Source organism: Cataglyphis hispanica, chromosome 20, assembly GCF_021464435.1.
Source record: "Cataglyphis hispanica isolate Lineage 1 chromosome 20, ULB_Chis1_1.0, whole genome shotgun sequence".
NCBI lineage: Eukaryota > Metazoa > Arthropoda > Insecta > Hymenoptera > Formicidae > Cataglyphis > Cataglyphis hispanica.
Window position 1 is genome coordinate 4,787,849 of NC_065973.1, and position 18,790 is coordinate 4,806,638.

The following is an 18,790-nucleotide window of genomic DNA, read 5'->3' on the forward strand; positions in this document are numbered from 1 at the left end:
AATTCTCAGAGAATTTTATACTTGGAAAAGTCAGGAATTCTCAGGCAATTTTTTTATATCTTGAAAAATCAGGGAATTTTCAGAGAATTTTTTTATATTTGGAAAAATCAGGACATTTTCAAAGAATTTTTTTATATCTGGAAAAGTCAAAAATTCTTAGGGTATTTTTTTATACCTGGAAAAATCAGGGAATTTTTTTATACTTGGAAAAATCAGGAATTTTCAGAGAATTTTTTTATACCTGAAAAAATTAGGAAATTTCCATGGAATTTTGTTGGAACTTAGAAAATTAAAGAAAACTCTCTTTGATATTTTACTCTTAACTGTGAATTTTACTCTTATACTGTGAGAAATAAACAATCCGCCTAAGTCATGTTGTAAATTATGTGTGTTTAAAATATATTATAAATATATATCTATCTCTGTTTATATATTCATTGTCGTAACAAAATATTAAATATATATATTCTTTATTTTAGTGATAAAACATAAAAATGTTATGCAAGTTAAAAAATTTTATCTTAACAAAAGCTATTCAGTTTTATTTTCAATACACTTGTAAATCTAACACTTGAAACTTAGTAGCTTACTGTTTTTCCTTTAAATGAATGAAAAACATTAGAAAATGTACAATAGAAAAACTTATTTTAGAAAATTGCATCAGAAAATATTTGAAATATTCTCTTTACCTAGAATTTTGAACAAAAACTTGGAATATCAAGGAATTTCCAGGGAAATTTTTTACAGGATTCGAGTAGACACCCCATCATGAAATAATCGCGACATATTGTTAAAGTTTCATTACGTAATATCTTGTATATGCATGTGTATGTATTACGCTCGCAGGGAATGCTATTCGTCCTACGCTTACGCACTGGCGTCCACGGCAAACTCCATCGTGCGTCCCTACTTCGCGTTGCATCTGCTGTCAATGCTGATCTGCGCCGAGGTCCTGAACGACCGGTAGGATGAACGGGACGAGAGTATCCCGGGGGCTACGCCCCGCGCGTCGGCTCACCCACGACGGTCTCCGCGTCTACTCTCCCCGGCAGAATCCGGTCGGGATACACCATCGATCGGGCCGGTCGGATCGGATCGGTCTAGGAGGTGGCCTCGGCCATCCGAGTTAACGCGGCGAACGCGTATCTAGCGATACCGGCGCCAACGTCGCCCGATGTGTCATCATCTACTTTGTCTATATCTCTGTCGTGTCTCCGTCTTCTCCTTGTCGCGCCATCGAGATTGTTCAGGCGCGTTTTCGTTCCGTCGTGTTTTGGTGTTGCATACGTTTGTCGGCTGTACGCGACGAGCCGTTTTCAAGTGAGGTTGTAAAATCCGAGAGGATACCGGGTATAAAAGTACTCGGATATATTCCGAATGTTCAGACGCACGTCGCCGTAAATCGATTCGGAGATCGAAATATCTGTGTAATACGATTATTCAAAGTATATGATTCCAGTTATTTCGACGTAATTCGGATAATTTGGATAATTCGTATATTAGTATAATAGGCAGAAAAAATTGAAATACGCGAAAAACGTAAACAAGAACGCTTTATACAAATGCATCGAGAACAGCATTTTCTAATTAAAATTCCATATTAAATGTTTTTAATAACAGAATATGTTGGTAACAGGTACTTTGTGGAATTTCCAGCCAGATGTTTTTACAATTATAATATACTCGGGTATGTATAAAATGATAGTTTTTGAATTATATAAAAATAAATAAAGAAAATCTGTCTCTTTCCTTCACTCTCAAAATCTTTTCTAAATAAATAATAGTTTAAAATTTTTTAATCAAGAATCTAATTCTTTTTTAATTGAATTTATCTATTTTTCTTCTTATTTATTTTCTATCAATTTTTTAGTTTTCTTAACTATTGCTGAATCTGATTTTATTGTTCCAACAAATAATATAAAATTTTATAATTTTTTTTCTCTTTTCCTTTCGCCCTCCCTTCCTCTCTTTTGAACAATTCTCGAATATATCCGAGCACTTTAATCTTATCTAGTATTTGTATTTATGCGAAATATCTGAATATTATAGGAAGATTGAATTTATTTGAATAAAAAGTGTTGGCGTGTCGCTAATAATTTATATATTTTTTTTAAAGATTATTACTGGCTGCAAATAAAAGTTTGTGGACAATATTTTTAAATTTTTAATGGACAGATTGTTTGTTGAAAATTTCTTTCCATTTTGCTCTTTTTTATTATTTTTATAATGTAGAGAATTATATAAACTAGTATTAAATATTTTTTCCTTTATATTGCTTTGAGTATTCATGTCAAAATATACAGGGTGCGAAAAAAGCGCAGGCTCTAAAATATTTCGAACGATATAAGTTTTGGAAATGTTAAATACAAAAGTTTTTGGGTATCGAAAGAGGTATCTGACTGGTCAACTAGATTTTACGCTTGAAGTCTAATTTGGGCACCAAGTTCATTTTTTTAAATAGGAACCCATATTTTTTATCACGGATTTAGATTTAGGATATGTTTTTATATCTAACACAACAAATAAACATTTGGGTTTGAAATATATTTTGGGCCCAAATTAAGTTTTTTGATAAAAATTCCCATTTTTTGTCGCGTGTCGATGTCTAAGACAGTTTTCTGTTTAAAAGAAGGTATTAGATTTTGAAGCACAAGGTCCACGTTGGGCCCAAAAAGGTCTCGGACCCAAATGTTTGTCGATTGTATCAGATGTAAAAACATGTTCTGAATTTAAATTCACGAAAAAAAATATGGATTCCTACCTGAAAAAATCGATTTGGGCCTAAACTAGATCCCGGACTCAAAATCTAGTTGATCAATCAGATAGTTCTTTCAGTACCCAAAAACTTTTGTATTTAATATTTTTCTCCAAAACAATTCCTCTTGAGATATTATAGGATGCCGCTATTTTTTCTGCACCCTATGTAATAAATTTCTATACACGTAAAGTGTAAAAAACTAGAGATTGCATTGTCTGATATTGATGAATTTACAGATTATTTCTCTATTAAATACATTTTGTTCTTATCTATATCTTGTATCTATCTTTATAAGATATTGTATCTATCTTATATAGATATCTATCTTTATAAGGAGATAAACTTAAAAATTATTAGCAATACGTCATTGATAATCTATCCGAGAAACACGCAGTCTTCTCTATTAAACAATTTCGAATTTAGATATTTATCGCTCCGAGCGGGGCGCCGCGTCGCGGGAAGAAAAAGAAAAAGAAGGCAGAAAGGAGAAGAAACGCGCATTGAAACGCGCGTTCCTTTCGCCTTCAGCCGCAAATTTCGTCAAGCATAAATTGCCGATCGACGTAGCGTTTCTATTCGAGTGCTTCGCGGTCGCGAGCAATCCGACGGTGCGACGACTACCCTCGGCAAAGCGCGGGGTGGGGAGTGGATAAAAGGCGGATAGGTAGATAAAAGGGTAGCGAGAAGTCTCCTTTAAGAGAAGTCGCACCGCATTCTCCCGGATAGGTGGCTTCCCGTGCGTGGCATACTTATATTTAAATGTAATTAAAGTTTTACAAAGTCGCGGGAGGGGTGAGGGGGGGGGGGCACTTTTACGCTCTGCTTCGGCTAATCCGATGTCAAAACTCCGGAACGCCGCCCTGGAAAACGCGCTCCGAGCAAGGTCGACAGCTCGAGAAGGAGGCTGCGTCGAAGCTCTCATAGCTTGAAGATTATATTCGTACTACCATTTCGCGATATTGTCGGAACGATGCAGTATTTCTTAATAAAGGACTCATGGATTTGTAACAGCGTCGTGTACACCCTCTTAATTATCCTCCGCTTTCTCTCTTTCTCTCTCTCTCTCCTTTTCTCAATTTGTCTCAAGACATTATTTGCTGTTACGTGCTACGAGTACAATATTATAAATTTTGTTTGACCACATTTTTTCTCGCAACTCGTAACGTGGAAACGCAATGTTTTTAATTCGCTATAAATACTGGCATAACGTGGCCGATTTTATTACAATTAATATAAACTAATCAATTCTAATTTTTAATTAATTAATAAACGTATCGTGAAAGATTATTAAACGCGATAGATATTTCTTTTGGCTGAAAAAAAAGATTATTTTTTATATTACTTTTTATTAATAATAATAATAATATATATATATATATATATATATATATATATATATATATATATTTTTCTTTCACGATGATAGATATTTTCTATATTGCGCTCGAGTTAAAAGATTATTACCATAGACGACGAGGAGAAAATTTTACGGGTCAATTTGAAAACGGCGGTTTTCCGCCATTAAAAAAGTCATTAACAATTACGCGGGCAAAATCCGCGAAAGCGACGCGCGCGAGCTTTTAAAAAGCAATTACGCTGCCAGATATTATTTCTCATGGCTATTGCTGAATGCGCAGAGCCCTGGCCGCGGCTCGTTTTCAGACTCCGATGAGCAGTTACCAGAATTCAGAATTTACTCGTATAACGAGATATAAGCCTGGGGAGAGGAGAGGTCTCTCAATTAATTCCGCGGCCGCTACAGTTAGCGGGCTAACTCAACTTCTCTAAACGAGCTCCCCGGGCTTCGTGCACATGGTGACAGCAAATATGAAGATAAGTCGTTCATTAACACGAAGGGAACATTTAGCGGAAAATGTGAGAATTTTGTTAGCGTAATGAGAGCCCGGCTTTCACGGCGACGCGAGAAGGAGGAAGAGGGAAGATACCCAAGATATTCACTAATCAGCGCATGTGCCCTACCTCGCCGATTATCTCTCCACGGTAAGTACGTATAACTATGCGTAGGTGTACACATATGTGTGCGTGTGTGTGTCTGCGTATTGCGTACTCCGTGATTACGTAAGGGTGATTGTGCTCGCGCACGTGCGTTACGCATTCGTACGGATATCAGTCGTGAAAAATGCATGTACATCGCGAAAGAAGAGATAAGTAAATCTAAGCGTTCTCTCTCTCTCTCTCTCTCTCTGCGCGAATTCATCGCTCATCTTTGCGGAGATATCGCGTGACGTTGAGAATCTCCGCAGTACATGGTATATACATCATGTGTCACGTGCGCATATGTTTGGATATATATATACATACAATACGATAAAAAATACTCACACAATCTTGACGGTTTTCGATAAAACAATCATTGATAAGTTATTAAAATAAATATTTGATGAAATGAATATGAAGTGAGAAGTTTTTAGATTTTAATTGATTTGATAATTAATTAAATAATAAATAATATATTGCATTTAGATATAAACTTACTATTTGTTGTGAAAACAGTTATTTATGATTTTCTGAAATATTTTGGTTTATTATCTCGAATGAATTATTTATAAATCAACTATAAAAAACATGATTTACCACTTTTCGCATCCTGTTCCCTTATCTATCCCAATGTTACCCAACTAAATCGCACTCTAGAAGGGAAAGATGATCTTTAAAAGCTTTTATTTTTATTTTTATTTTCCATATATATATACAGGGTGTCCGGCGTCGATCGCATCACCGGTCGTGTGCAGGTAGAGCAGGTAAAACTGAAGAGAATAGTCCTGTACCACTTTACTATTTTTGTAATAATTTCCGAGAAATTAATTAAAAAAGATTGACCAATTCGTATATATATATACAGGGTGTCCTAAAAATTTTGACATATCGGAAGTGTGAAGGTAGATTGGGCCAAACTAAGTCGAAAAGTCCTATACCATTTTGCAAAATTCGCAATAGTTTTTGCGTTAATAATTAAAATATGTGAGCTAATGAGCGCGTTGGAAAGCAGTAGGCAAGAGATGACAGCGTGACTCCACCTCTCGCTTAGATGATGCTTTTGTTACTAAGAGACGTACACAAGTAAATCGTCGTTCATGCCTGCCGATACCGGCCTATCGCTTTCCAACGCGCTCATTAGCTCACATATTTTAATTAATAACGCAAAAACTATTGCGAATTTTGCAAAATGGTATAGGACTTTTCGACTCAGTTTGGCCCAATCTACCTTCGGGTGTGTCAAAATTTTTAGGACACCCTGTATAAGAACTTATACCAATACATAAATAATGAATGTATTACATTAATGTTTTAGATATCAAAGTTTGTGATTTGAAAAACGTCATTCTTGTTATTTATAATGATGATAAATCTATCTCTGTCAGAGAATTATACTCGATTATATCGCGAATATACGCATTATTTTATATGGATTATTTTTTTGTAATGTAAACAGAATGTCTATGCCTTGGAAAAATTGAGAAAAATTGGATTTCTCAAGGTTTTTACCTTGAAAAATCAAGGAATTCTCATGGAATTTTATTCCAACTCAGGGAATTTTTTCAAAAATTCTCTCTTTGATTGGTGAATTTTTCAAATTTATTATAAATATATATCTTTCTCTTTTTGATTATATGTTCATTGTCATAGCAAAAAACACTGATTGTGAGTACACATTTTTTATTATAATTCTTACAACTAATGATTAAAAATGAAAATATTATTGCAAGTGAAAAATGCTTATCTTACAAAAGTCATTCATTTCATTTCTTTTCAATACATTTTTAAATTTAATATTTAAAATTTAAGTAGTTTATTTTTTCTTTGTATAAGTGAAAAGCATTAGAAAACGCACAGAAAAAAGAAACTTATTTTAAAAAGTTCCATTTAAAAATTCTCTAATTTTACATGGAATTTTGAAAAAATTATCTGAAAAATCAGAAAATAAGGATCAAGGAATCAAGGAATTGTTTCACAAGCTTTGAATAGACATCTATCCAAAGTTAAAGAGATAATTTTTGCAAAAATTAATGTGATGATGCTGTATCAGTAAAATTATTGACATTTTTCAAATAAAACTTGTCGATACGTAAAATAAAACTAAACGAATCCGCGTCATCGATATGCAGCTCTAATCGCATCCCAACACGTCGCTCGCATTTTCGTATTCCGTCCGACTGCGCGAAATCCCTTTATAAAGGAGTTTGGCTCTTTACTTAATTCTTCTAATTCGGAGGCTAGGGAGTCATGACCTTTCCTTGATTCCCGGCCATTTCCCACATTTCTTCCGTCCCACTGCCTGCCCTTGGGGCTCGGGCGAGGGCTCGGCCGGGGCTCTCTTTGACGGAGGAAAAGTATTGTCGCAGTTAAGGCGACCGCGCTCACGGCATACAAATAACGTAGTTTTCATAGCGCCGTATCCCAGCATCGCTAACAATGAACGAAAAGCTCGCGTCGTTATCATCCGCGCACGAGCGGATAAATAAATACGACATCGCCCGAGATCGAGACGGGGAGAAGCGCGATTTTTATTAGACATACCAGCTCCAGCCACAACCTAAATGGCCGCGCACGTGCGCTCCGATATCGAGATTATAGCCCGGATTTATCGCGTATATATACTATATAGATTTCAAATACGTTCTATGAAAAAAATTCCGCAAGGACTAAAATTGCTGGATTGAATCGCAGATTTTTTTATTACTTCCAGAAATATGCACATGTAGATGTACACATACACGCGCGTGATTGATTCGTGGATGTATTTAATCGATGATGACGACGGAATGGCGAGATTATAGGACACGAGCGAGTATTCGGCGTTAAATATCGGATTAAGCGCTTTATTCATTCTACCCTCGAATCATTAATTATTGAACAATAGTAAAAGATTTCACGCGATATAATTAAGAGATTTGTTACGTTAAAATAGCAACCGATAACCGATCGACACGATGTACAACGAGCATCGAGCGACGAGAGCTTGACGACAAACGTTGCACCGATTTCATGCAACACGTGCATCTCGTATGCGCGTGTTAGGTGCTGGGGCAAAAGCGGATATTTCGACGCGCTCGTCGAGTACGCGTTGCTACACACATCGCCATTTCCTGGCCGCCTATTGAAGTACACGAGCAACAGTCATCCGGTTGAGCGTCATTGAATGCGGAGGACGCGGAACCATCAAAGCCAAAATAGGAACGATGATGACGATATTGTTTTGCGCGATGCTCGCCTACAGCTTTTAACTTGATTCTAAATCCTATCTATAGAACAGCCATCGTATTTAAAGTCTTAATGAACAATTTTTAGACTGTTACATAATTATATTAATTTAATATATGTTTATATTTATTCATGTTTTTTTAATTTCAACCATTTATGTTATAGTTATATTTATTTATGGTTATTAAGTTTATTTTAACATGAAGAAATTATATTCTTAAAATAATATCAATGATTTTGTATAGCTTTGATATGCAAAATGATAGTAATTATGCATATTAGGGACAAAATCACTCATTTTAATGACCTTGACATATGTTGTCAAGGACATGCTTCTGAATAACTTTCAAAAAGTTTTAAAAGCCGTCGCTTATTGCTTATTAAAAAGTTATTAACAAAATAATTTAACAAATGTATTATTAACAAAATACTTTAACGAATGGAACGTAATTTTCTGACACCATGTACATTAAGAAGAAATATATATTTGGTGAAATATGTATTCAATACATAGTAATCATAATACTGCTTTCAATACACGCTGTATTTGTTTTTATTCTTCATAAATGAATCTAGAAATACATATTAAAACGTTGTAAATCTTCTCTGCTCATAGGTGAAATTAAAAAAAAAAAGTATTTTATAGTTTTATTTTATTATAAAGTGAAAAGATTGGCGGGGGAGGGGCGGAGCCGAAATCTAACCTAAAGAAAGTCCAACCTAACTCGAACCTAACTTCTAATTTTAAATTAGGATTAGGTTTAGATTAGGTTAGATTTTTTGGGGGATTTTTTGACGTGCAGTGGAAGCAACTCCGCCCTTTTCCTAACCCTTTTACTTTATAATAAACACACATGCCATATATATTGTGTGTATGTATATACTTCTTAATATTAATCAAATAAAAAAATTACGTTTGATTTGATAAGCTTTTTTGTTAATAACTTTTTAATAAACAACAAGCGACGGCTAAAACTTTTTGAAGTTACTCAGGAGCGTGTACTTGATAATACATGTCAAGGTCATTGAAATTGTGCACAATTACTAAAATGATTGGCAGGTTTGAGTTTGGAGAAACATTGATAACATTAAGTTATAATTATAATTTTGTTGGAAAGAAGAGAAGAATATCTCCTCCAAGTAAAAATAAAACTTTATTTTCTTCGAAAAATTTAGAGCCGCGTCTTCCCGCGTCTGTCACGCGCATTTTATCACGATATAAGGTGATGATAAGGAAGGCGAAGGACGGACAGCGCGCGAGAGGACGTTGGACAGAGTTTAATTTAAAACTTGAATTCCGCCGTAAGATTACAGAGACAGGAGACGGGTTAAGGCCTGGTAATTAATTAGCGAAAATTACTTACCGGTAACTTGACAAAAGTTGGCGGACTGCATCGCGGCATCGGCCTCGTTCGCCACACCCGGGACCGATCACTGTCTATATACGCAAACTCATTATAACGGAATCTCCAATAATCTCTGAACGTCATTCGAGTCCGGCCAGCATCGCGGCAACGGGTTATCGTGTTAACGCCCGGTATCGATCGTCGCTCGGTTGCAGAGTATAAAGTAGCGTCTAGTATGTGTGTCGGTGAAGCGTGTATTACATATATATGCGCGTATGCGAATATCTGTCCTCCGATTTATCGCACTGAGGAAGTCGATGCGTACCGAGATTACTCTTTCCTCTCCTCCTACCCAGCCCGATCGTCCTTCCTCTTTGAAATAGACAGCTTTATGATCGGCTTTTGTTGTCCCGGTCGCGTTTTATGGAAGCGCGAAGAATGGGGTGCGAATGTAACTCGTCGTAATTGCCATCGGAGCCGTTCGGAATCGGAAATCCGCATTTACATTTTGGGTGGATAGCGAGGGACGATTGTGTAACTTGAAAAGAATCACTCTTTTCGAGCTCTGATCATCGATGTGGAACATATCAAAGATTTGCTTTTCTTATCGTAAATGAAACGCATGTCGAATATTTACCGATGTGTAATAAGCTCTTGAGAGAAACATAGTGCGGAGAATTATTTTTCAGAGCATCAAAATATTTTTTACGTCTATATGAATATGAAAAGAAAAAATATATGTTTTTCCATTCGATATCTGTGATACCTTATGGTATTAAATCTCTCTTAGCTATTCTCTCTCTCTCTCTCTCTAAAAGTTTAATCAAAAAAATTGTTATTTTTATACAGATCGCTCATATAATATAGAAATATATTTATAATATAATAAAAAATAATAACATATAATAAAAATGTATTTATCATATAATTATATATTACCTGCACACCCTTTCAAGAATTTCTATTTCCGAGATTATTTGAAACCGTCTGACGTGGTCGATAAAACTCGCGGCGAATAATTAATAGTTCAGTAATTAATTATTATGTGATTTTTCTTATATCACATCGGCGTCATGCTACCAATGCGAGCGCACTTTTTACTTCGTGGCAAAAAAACTGCGCACATGGCTTGTAGCACATCCGCTATAATGCGTTAATTAACTCGGCTTAAAGCCCGCCTTTACGTTATCCTATAAAAGCCAATGTGCACAGATTTATTTTTGATGACAGACCCTTGATGAATCATCGAATGCGCGAGAAAGGTGTGAATCGGTGTAGCCACAAAGATAATCTCTTTGGAATAATAAAAAGGGCGTAGCTGCTTTCTACTTTTAACGTGATTGACGTTCCAATCGAAGACTAATAAATGTTTATAAAAATAAAAGACACATCGTTTCTCCCTCGTGTTATTAAACATTTTATTATAGACGAAGAAATAATATAATGTGAGAAAATATGCACTCGAGTACATATCCTGCACACAAGTTCTAAAGCTGACATTCTTCATTGTCGAAGCAATCATAATTTATCAGCCTTTATCACATCTGTCACATCTCGTTGAACCATGAAAAATAACACCCCGCGCGCATGCATCATAATTATAATATAATACAGCAATGCAATGACATAAGCCAAATAAGAGTCTCGCATTTATAGGAGCGAGTTTACGAGCAAGATATTTTCGCCGGCGACGCGACTACTTTTTGTAAATATATTCAAATGGACGTATTGGGGATTGCTCCGGTTACCAATAATCAAAAAATATTACGTTCGATCGATCCTCTCGTCGCTTGCTCCGAATAAGGAACGCATCGTCGTCGTCATCGTCATCCTTACAACGAGAATCCGAGGCTTTGGCGTTTTCAATATCTCCGCGATAGGTTCCTTCGTACAAAGTAACTCTATACCTCCTCCGCATTGCGCCTTTAGTACGGGGATAGATATCGGAAGATGTGGCGCGGCGAGATGCTCGCAATATGGCTTCGGATTCCTGCAAAATTTCTGCCGAAATGCTCCTGCGAAATGATACGTCCACGCTTCGGCTCTCGAGAGTACCTTTTTTATCAGATTTCTCGTTATAAGTAATTATATTTTATGTTTTTTATATTATTTTATTATATCTTTTTTATTTTTTTCAAAAATATCGGTTTTAAAACATATTTTCTAAAAAGCGATTATTTGAAATTAATATTGTCAAAAAAATTATTTATTTATTTATATATACAGGGTGATTCCAAGTAAGTGCGAAAAATTTTTAATGATTTTTTTTATCGAGGATCTTTCATATGGACATGTACTTCTATATTCCTTCCTAAAGAGTTATACTCCTCCAAAGAGGGAGGAGTATGACTATATATATTTATTATAATTTTGTGTTGTTTTTGTTCCATTTTTTTTACAATGTTTACTATAATTTTCTTTCGCTTGCTTTTTTTATTCTAAAATTTAACTCGAAATCTATGCCATTTGTCATTGTGCTGTGCATAATAATGTATTTTTTTTTCTTGAAAACTATTGATTTTACGAAAAAAATAAAAGAAACAAAAAAGTTTCTAAAGAAATCAAGTTTTCTAACGCTTATTTTTAAATGATCACATTCCGTTCCGTTAAAAAATTCTAATAAAAATTAAATAGAGTGAGAATAAAGTTGCTGCTGATTGAGAGTAAAATTTCATCCCCTTATAACGATACGGGAGAATTAAAAAAATATGAATAAGTTTTCTTTTTCATTAGTAGAAAATCTTCACCAAATTTCACTTCTCTAATTTATTTAAAATTTGAGAAAAAAAATAAAAATTTAATTTTCCTCTCCCCCTTTGGAGGAGTATAACTCATCAGGGAGTGATATAGCATGTTTATATGAAAGACCCCTCTTAATTTTCGACCAAAAATCATCTCCTAAAATTTGTCGCACTTATTTAGAATCATCCTGCATGTATAAACTAATAATTTAATTCAGAATTGCGCAGGCGAGAGATACACCGCGAACATCGAGTGTTCACACTTAGCCGACTACGCCATTGTGTCAGAGCGCATGGATCTGCTCTTGAATTCATCGTGGAAGCGTTCCATTCTCGAAGGGGATACGCGCGACGGAGTCCTCGGGACGGGTGCGCTCGTCCGGACTCGACGCCGTTTTTGTTTCTCGAGAAATAGAGAGCGATCTCAGCCGAACGAGTAGCGGCGCCGTGTCGCCGCGTAATGGAGTTAATATTTTAGCGACGGCGAGTGAAAAAGGGGGACGGGGGGCAGGGGGGGGAAGGGAAGAAAAGAGAGGAAATTTTGTGTTATGCCGAGCGCGTGCCCCTTCGCCCCTCCTCCTCCCCCTCCCCCGGAACCGACGGTCCTCCTCATCCCACCCGATTCCCTCCCCTCCCCTCTCTCTTTCTTCCCTCTTCCACCCGGAAGGGAAATGACTAAGGAACTCCGTCGAGGAACTGCCACCCCGGCGAATGGGAGCGCATACATTTCACGGCTGTTTTCGTGACAAACGTTACGCGGGGTGCCTCGACACCCGCGGGAGAAGAATACGAGCTGCGAAAAGAACAAAGTGCCTTTGCCGGCAGCCTCGTTCTTCAGCTTCACGCTAACCCGTTCGCGTACGTCGTGCAAACGACGACGATGAGTTCTCCTCCTCCTCCTCCCCCCCTCCTTTCTCGTCCCCTTCCCCCTCCCCTCTCCCCCCCACCTTCCTTCACGAGCGCGTACGCTCGGCTATTTACGAATCCGCTACGGTGCTTGGCGCCACAATTTCAGCGATACATTTCTACGCTTTCGAGACTTAATCCTTTTGACGCAATATATTTTACATTTTCCTCGTGGTATTATGACGCGAAACGTGCACAGCATTCAAGATTTGCGAAACTATAAGTATATGATAAAAATTTTCTTTTTTTTCAAGAGAAACGAAATTTAGCAGTATTGTATATGAGGATGTGCCACGTATATACAGGATGTCTCAGAATTAAATCGACGAATTTCAGGTGGTTACAAGAGACATCAAAAGCCAAAATTTTATCAATAAACCCATGTTCGCAAATTGGCCCCGCTACTTTGGTACCAGAGAATCAAAGGGTAAAAGTCCTTGAAAAAAAATTATTTTTTAAATATTTTATCAATATGGCTAAGAGATATAGAGGATATTTTTACCAAGAAACTTTTGTAGAAAATATTTTTTGATATCTCAAATAATTTTTGAGATATAAAAAAAAAAAAAAATGCGCTCTATATATGCTTGAAATCGTTTTTGGGCCGCAAAAATTTCTAAATTCATCTATTTACCTCTCCTACATGTGCGTGAAATTTTATCAAAATCAATTTTTGGATTTTCAAGGTTTCCTTGTTGGTCTTTGATTCTCTGGTGTCAAAATAGCTGATTTGCAGACACGGATTTATTGGCAAAATTAACTTGTATTGGTGTTTTTTTGTAACCACCTGAAATTAATCGGTCTAATTCTGGGATACCCTGTACATACATGAGAGCTTTTAAATTTCGAGATGCAGTACGAGAATGTCTCATATATATATATATATATACATATGAAAAATTAATCGCACTCACCGTAGCAGAATGCGTATCAAAGTGCGCAGTGAAACGTAAGAGATTCATGCGAATAAAATTCGTAGATCAACCGATGTTTCCGCGAGACGACGCGGGGATGTAAATGAATACGCGACAATTTGTCGCGATAAGTTGCCGGGCGGGCTGGCTGGCTGGGGTTGCTTTAGGGATCCGTTTTATCACGTCGCCGTCGCGACCTTACGGCGTACGCGCCCTCGAAAACCCCCCCCCATTCGTCTACGTCGTCCGTCGAAGCGTGATAAGTCAGCGTCGGCGGATATCGCCGCAGACAGACGATTGCCGCGCACCTCCGCACGTTTCGCGGTAAGCGAGCAGACGGAACCTAACCTAAAACATTTTTCGTGCCGAAGACGTCGTATCGTTCATCATCAGCTCGCGCAGCCAATTGTTTGTAATGAAACTCCGATCTTCCAATTTTGACAACGCCTTGGGAATTCGCTCGTTCCACTTGTCAGCGTGCGATCACCCCAATGAGATGTAAGATGTCAAAATATAAAGATGTAGACAAGAAATATATTTATATAAGAAATATAAGATCAGTTGAGATAAGATCAAACTTATTCTACAGACTTATTTCACACAAGTTTTTTAATTAGATAATATTTGTATGTGTGTGTTAAATTACACAAAAATAATGATCCGCTTTCATATACAATTTGACAGTGATTTAGATTGGCTTAAAATTTGAGCGTGTATGCACACACACACATACACACACACGCACGCACGCACGCACGCACGCACGCACGCACGCACGCACGCACGCACACACACACACACACACACACACACATATATATATATATATATTAGAAATTATAATTTATTAAATAAACTAAAATAATCTGAGCCAAAAAAGATAGAGTATAATCTCGTATTCTATTGCTTATGAAACATGAGCGAATGATGCTGCTCGTGGGAGAATGACATTAATGTTGAGCGAGAACGAAACGAGAAATTTCAAGATCTGCTAACACGAAATTTCCACGCGCAAAATTGTCACACTCTGGAATAACATAATAACTCCGCTACATTATTTTCAACGATATGTAAATTGTTCGCAAGTATTAAGCAATGCGGTGCACATGTGCATAACAATTTTCACGAATAACGGAAATTTATAATAGCAGTGTTTAGAGTGCGTATGATGTGACACAAATTATACATGTTGCAGGAATGTACAAATAAATGTAAACGTATTTCAATTTGTGCATCTATAAAAATCGAATTTAGTTTTTAATTCGATATTACTAGTTGAATATTAACCGCAGTAATCGTGATGAAAATAAAAGCGTGTAATGTCCCGCTGCTTTCATGCATTATTAATTTACAACAAAAACTTTCCGCTGCGTGTCGCTGCACGCTGAAAATTAATTCCTATTAAAAAAGTTAAAAATTGCATCAACCACTTATTTCATTACTCGACGAAATATAAGATGTAATTTAAAAGCCATAAATTTATATATATGTTTAAAATTTTTTTTTTTATGTATAAAATATCATTTACACGTGATTCCTCAGTTTTTTGCTTCCTCCTAGAGGAAGCTTTGTTTTTGTGGAAAAAATTTTTTTTCTAATTTTGAAGAAGAATGCCAACGTGTTTAGAATATTCTAAAACGTCGAAAAAACATATTTTTACAAAATGTCGAGTATGTGTGTGCAATTGTATGTGCACCAAAGGACGTGGTTCCATCATCTGCCGTAAATTTTAAGATAATGAGCTAAATTTTTTTATATGAATAAAGTATCATTCAAGGTTGATATTGTATTTGGCTATGATCAATAAAGGGGTTTATTTTTTATAAAATTTTAAATTCTTCAAAAAAAGGTGTTTTATCTTTCGCAAATTTTGAAATATTTATCTAAATTTTTTTATATGAAATTTTTTTATAGAATATCATTAAAGGATGATTGGTATTGAATTTGATGAAAATTGGTAAAAGGGTTTATTTTTTATGAAATTTAAAATTTTTCAATAAATGTATGTGCTGTAACTTCCACAAATGTTGAGATATCAGGCTAAATATTTTTACATTAATAGACTAGCATTAAAGAATGGTTAATATTGATTTTAATGAGAATTGATGAAAGAGTTAATTTTTTTATAAAATTTTGACTTTTTCTTAAAAAAAAAAAGATGTGGTTGCTCTAACTTCATCAAATTTTGACATATCGGGCTAAATTTTTTACATTAATAGAGTATCATTAAAGCATACTTGGTATTGAATTTGATTAGAATTGTTGAAACGGTTCATTTTTTATGAAATTTTAAATTTTTCAATAAATGTTTACGACCTAATTTCTACAAATTTTTTAAATATTTATTAAATTGTTTTATATGAATAGAATATCATTAAATTATGATTGGTAAAACTATTTTAGAGTCTCGGAAACTGATATCATTTCGATTTATAATTACGAATTACTGATATTATAAAAAAAAAGGAAATAAAATTATGAGGAAGCCATGTGCAAGTTTTTAATTTGCACAATTTTTTACTTGTTATTTTATTCGTTTCCTATTCTTTGATATTTCGACATACTTATAAAAAATATAAAATTCCATTTTTTCTGAAAAAGCGATCCTTTCTCACGTACAAGAGGATCTTACAATCCTCTGAAATGTTCATGATGGACTTACGATAGATCCACGTCGCGCAAAACGAGCGATGCTGCCGATAACGGAGCGGCTCGGCCGCGAGTTTCGCGCGGAATTTATCCGCTAATCGCTTTCGGTTAATCTCCGCAGTGCAAATGAGCGGCGAAGAGCGGAGATATAGGAGAGATAGCAGCGAGAGCCTGCCATCTACGATCGACAATTTCGACAATGCGCTTTGCGCTGTCGCGACCTCACGACGTATGAGCTCGATACGTCCATGTCCGCGTGCAGGTGTAATAAGTCAATGCGGTCGAGCATCGTCACCGGCTGATTGGGATAACACCATCGATATTTTAACCAGTATCGAGACGTAGCGGTGAAACTACATCGGGAAAGCGAAGGCGAGAGATGCCTAAAGTTAATTCGAGAACACACATGTGAAGAGGTAGTGTTTAAATGAGTGAAAATGCTTCAATTGGACAAATAAAGAGGGACAGAAACAGACAAAGAGAGAGAGAGAGAGAATGTGTACACAATTGAAAAATTTATTAAATTAATTAAAATTGACAGATATTAAAAGATTCATACAAACGATTCATACAAATTTTTGTGTTAATTTAACGCAATTTGGATATATATGTATATGTATATATGTTAAATGGTGATAATAATATTATGTTAATATTTTTTAACACAAAATAAATGCAAACCTCAAAATAATTTGAAATAAATTTTGTATAAAATCAACAAATTTTTAATGATACAATTAATTTATAAAAATGTTATTGACGATCTGTAATCAATAACATTGTCACTCTTATTCTAAAATAAAATCAATATTTTTTTCTGTAAATTTTAACAGATAAAACATGTCATTGATAATAAAAAGTATATCTATTTTATCAATTTAAAAATAGGACATATTGTGTTATTTTTAGTATTCGATAATATATTTAGTTTTCGATAATTGTATCTTAATACTTTTATGTACAGAATAAAAAGATAGATCAAATAGTGTACAGAAAATAATTGTTTTTAAAAAAAAGCATGCAATTATTTGCATTATATTTTTTTATAACAATTATTTATTTTTTCTTTACACCATTTGATTCATCTTATTATTCTACATAAAAGTATTACGATACAATTATCGAGAATAATTTTCGAGATATTTTATATTTTATACTAAATATATCAGATTAAGATACAAAATAACTAAAAAAATTCTTAATGAAAAAATACTTTATTATAGTGTTTTGAAAAGCTCTCGAGATAAGCTACAAGAATATGCAATAAAAAATAGGGGATTTCATCTAAGAAATTAAAGGTGTCCTTGATTTGACCTTAACGATACCATCCAAGGTCAAACCAATGACACCATCTTATGACACCATCTTCCCCTTAATACCATACAATTTTTGTCCAAAAGATTTTTCTCTAAAATGCTTAGTTTTTGAAAGAAAAGGGGTGTACGTGTGGTCCAGGACATCCTGTATATATACACACATGTATAGTTTATTATATACTTTTTTCTTTAAAATTTGTCTCTAATAAAATTATATTATTGAATTATATAGAAAATTCTAATATACTATAGAGTTTTAGGATTTTATCATAAAAACGCCATTTCATTGAAAGAAATAAAGTTGATCATCAACCCCTTTTCACGCTTACAGACATGTAACAAAATTCAACTTGAAACTATGAATTCCCTAATTTTAATCTTTCCTATTGTTTAAAATATCGTGCATAAAATATTCTTTTATTAAAATTGCAAGAATATGTTTAAATGAACGGGATTAGTAGATCATTCTGTATATAAATCGTTCGAATATTACAGAAAAGTGGATTATCCGAACAACTTGTTTCACGATTAAGTTAAATATGCAATAGAAATTGTACTGCGTACATTTTCTTACACTTATTTATTATATGGATTAATTTACTAGCTTTTTACGTAGCATCAAAAAAAAAAGTGATCCCTGAGTGTAAGGAGCAAAAATATTTTAATGAAATAGACTTTTTTCTTACGTTCGTAGTTAATTACTTTTCTCGAGCAAGTCAGTACGAAGGAGAGACGAGCGCCAACGATGGAAAACTCGACAGGGCAGTTAATACAGAGCGAGGGGATCAGAGAAAATAAATTGTCGAGAGCGTTTGCTCGCTCGTCGCTCTCTCGCGCTCTATATATAGTTATGCATTTATTTATTAACCGAGTTTTATTTGTCTCCCGGGCAAAATAACGCGCGCGCGCGCGAGAGAGAGAGAGAAAGGGGGGGGGG

The 18,790-nt window shown here is 35.1% G+C and overlaps 2 protein-coding genes across 3 annotated transcripts in view; one reads left to right on the forward strand and one right to left on the reverse strand.

The window, feature by feature from the left end:
• Positions 1 to 3,401, forward strand: part of LOC126857139 (acid sphingomyelinase-like phosphodiesterase 3a) — a 61,155-nt gene extending 57,754 nt beyond the window's left edge. For both annotated transcript variants that reach the window (XM_050606305.1, XM_050606304.1), the window contains exon 11: positions 847 to 3,401. In XM_050606305.1, the coding sequence (XP_050462262.1) occupies positions 847 to 967 (121 nt within the window). In that variant the 3' untranslated portion in view covers positions 968 to 3,401. The remainder of the gene's footprint in view (positions 1 to 846) is intronic.
• Positions 1 to 18,790, reverse strand: part of LOC126857163 (glutathione S-transferase D1-like) — a 155,754-nt gene that overhangs the window by 77,645 nt on the left and 59,319 nt on the right. The window lies entirely within an intron of this gene.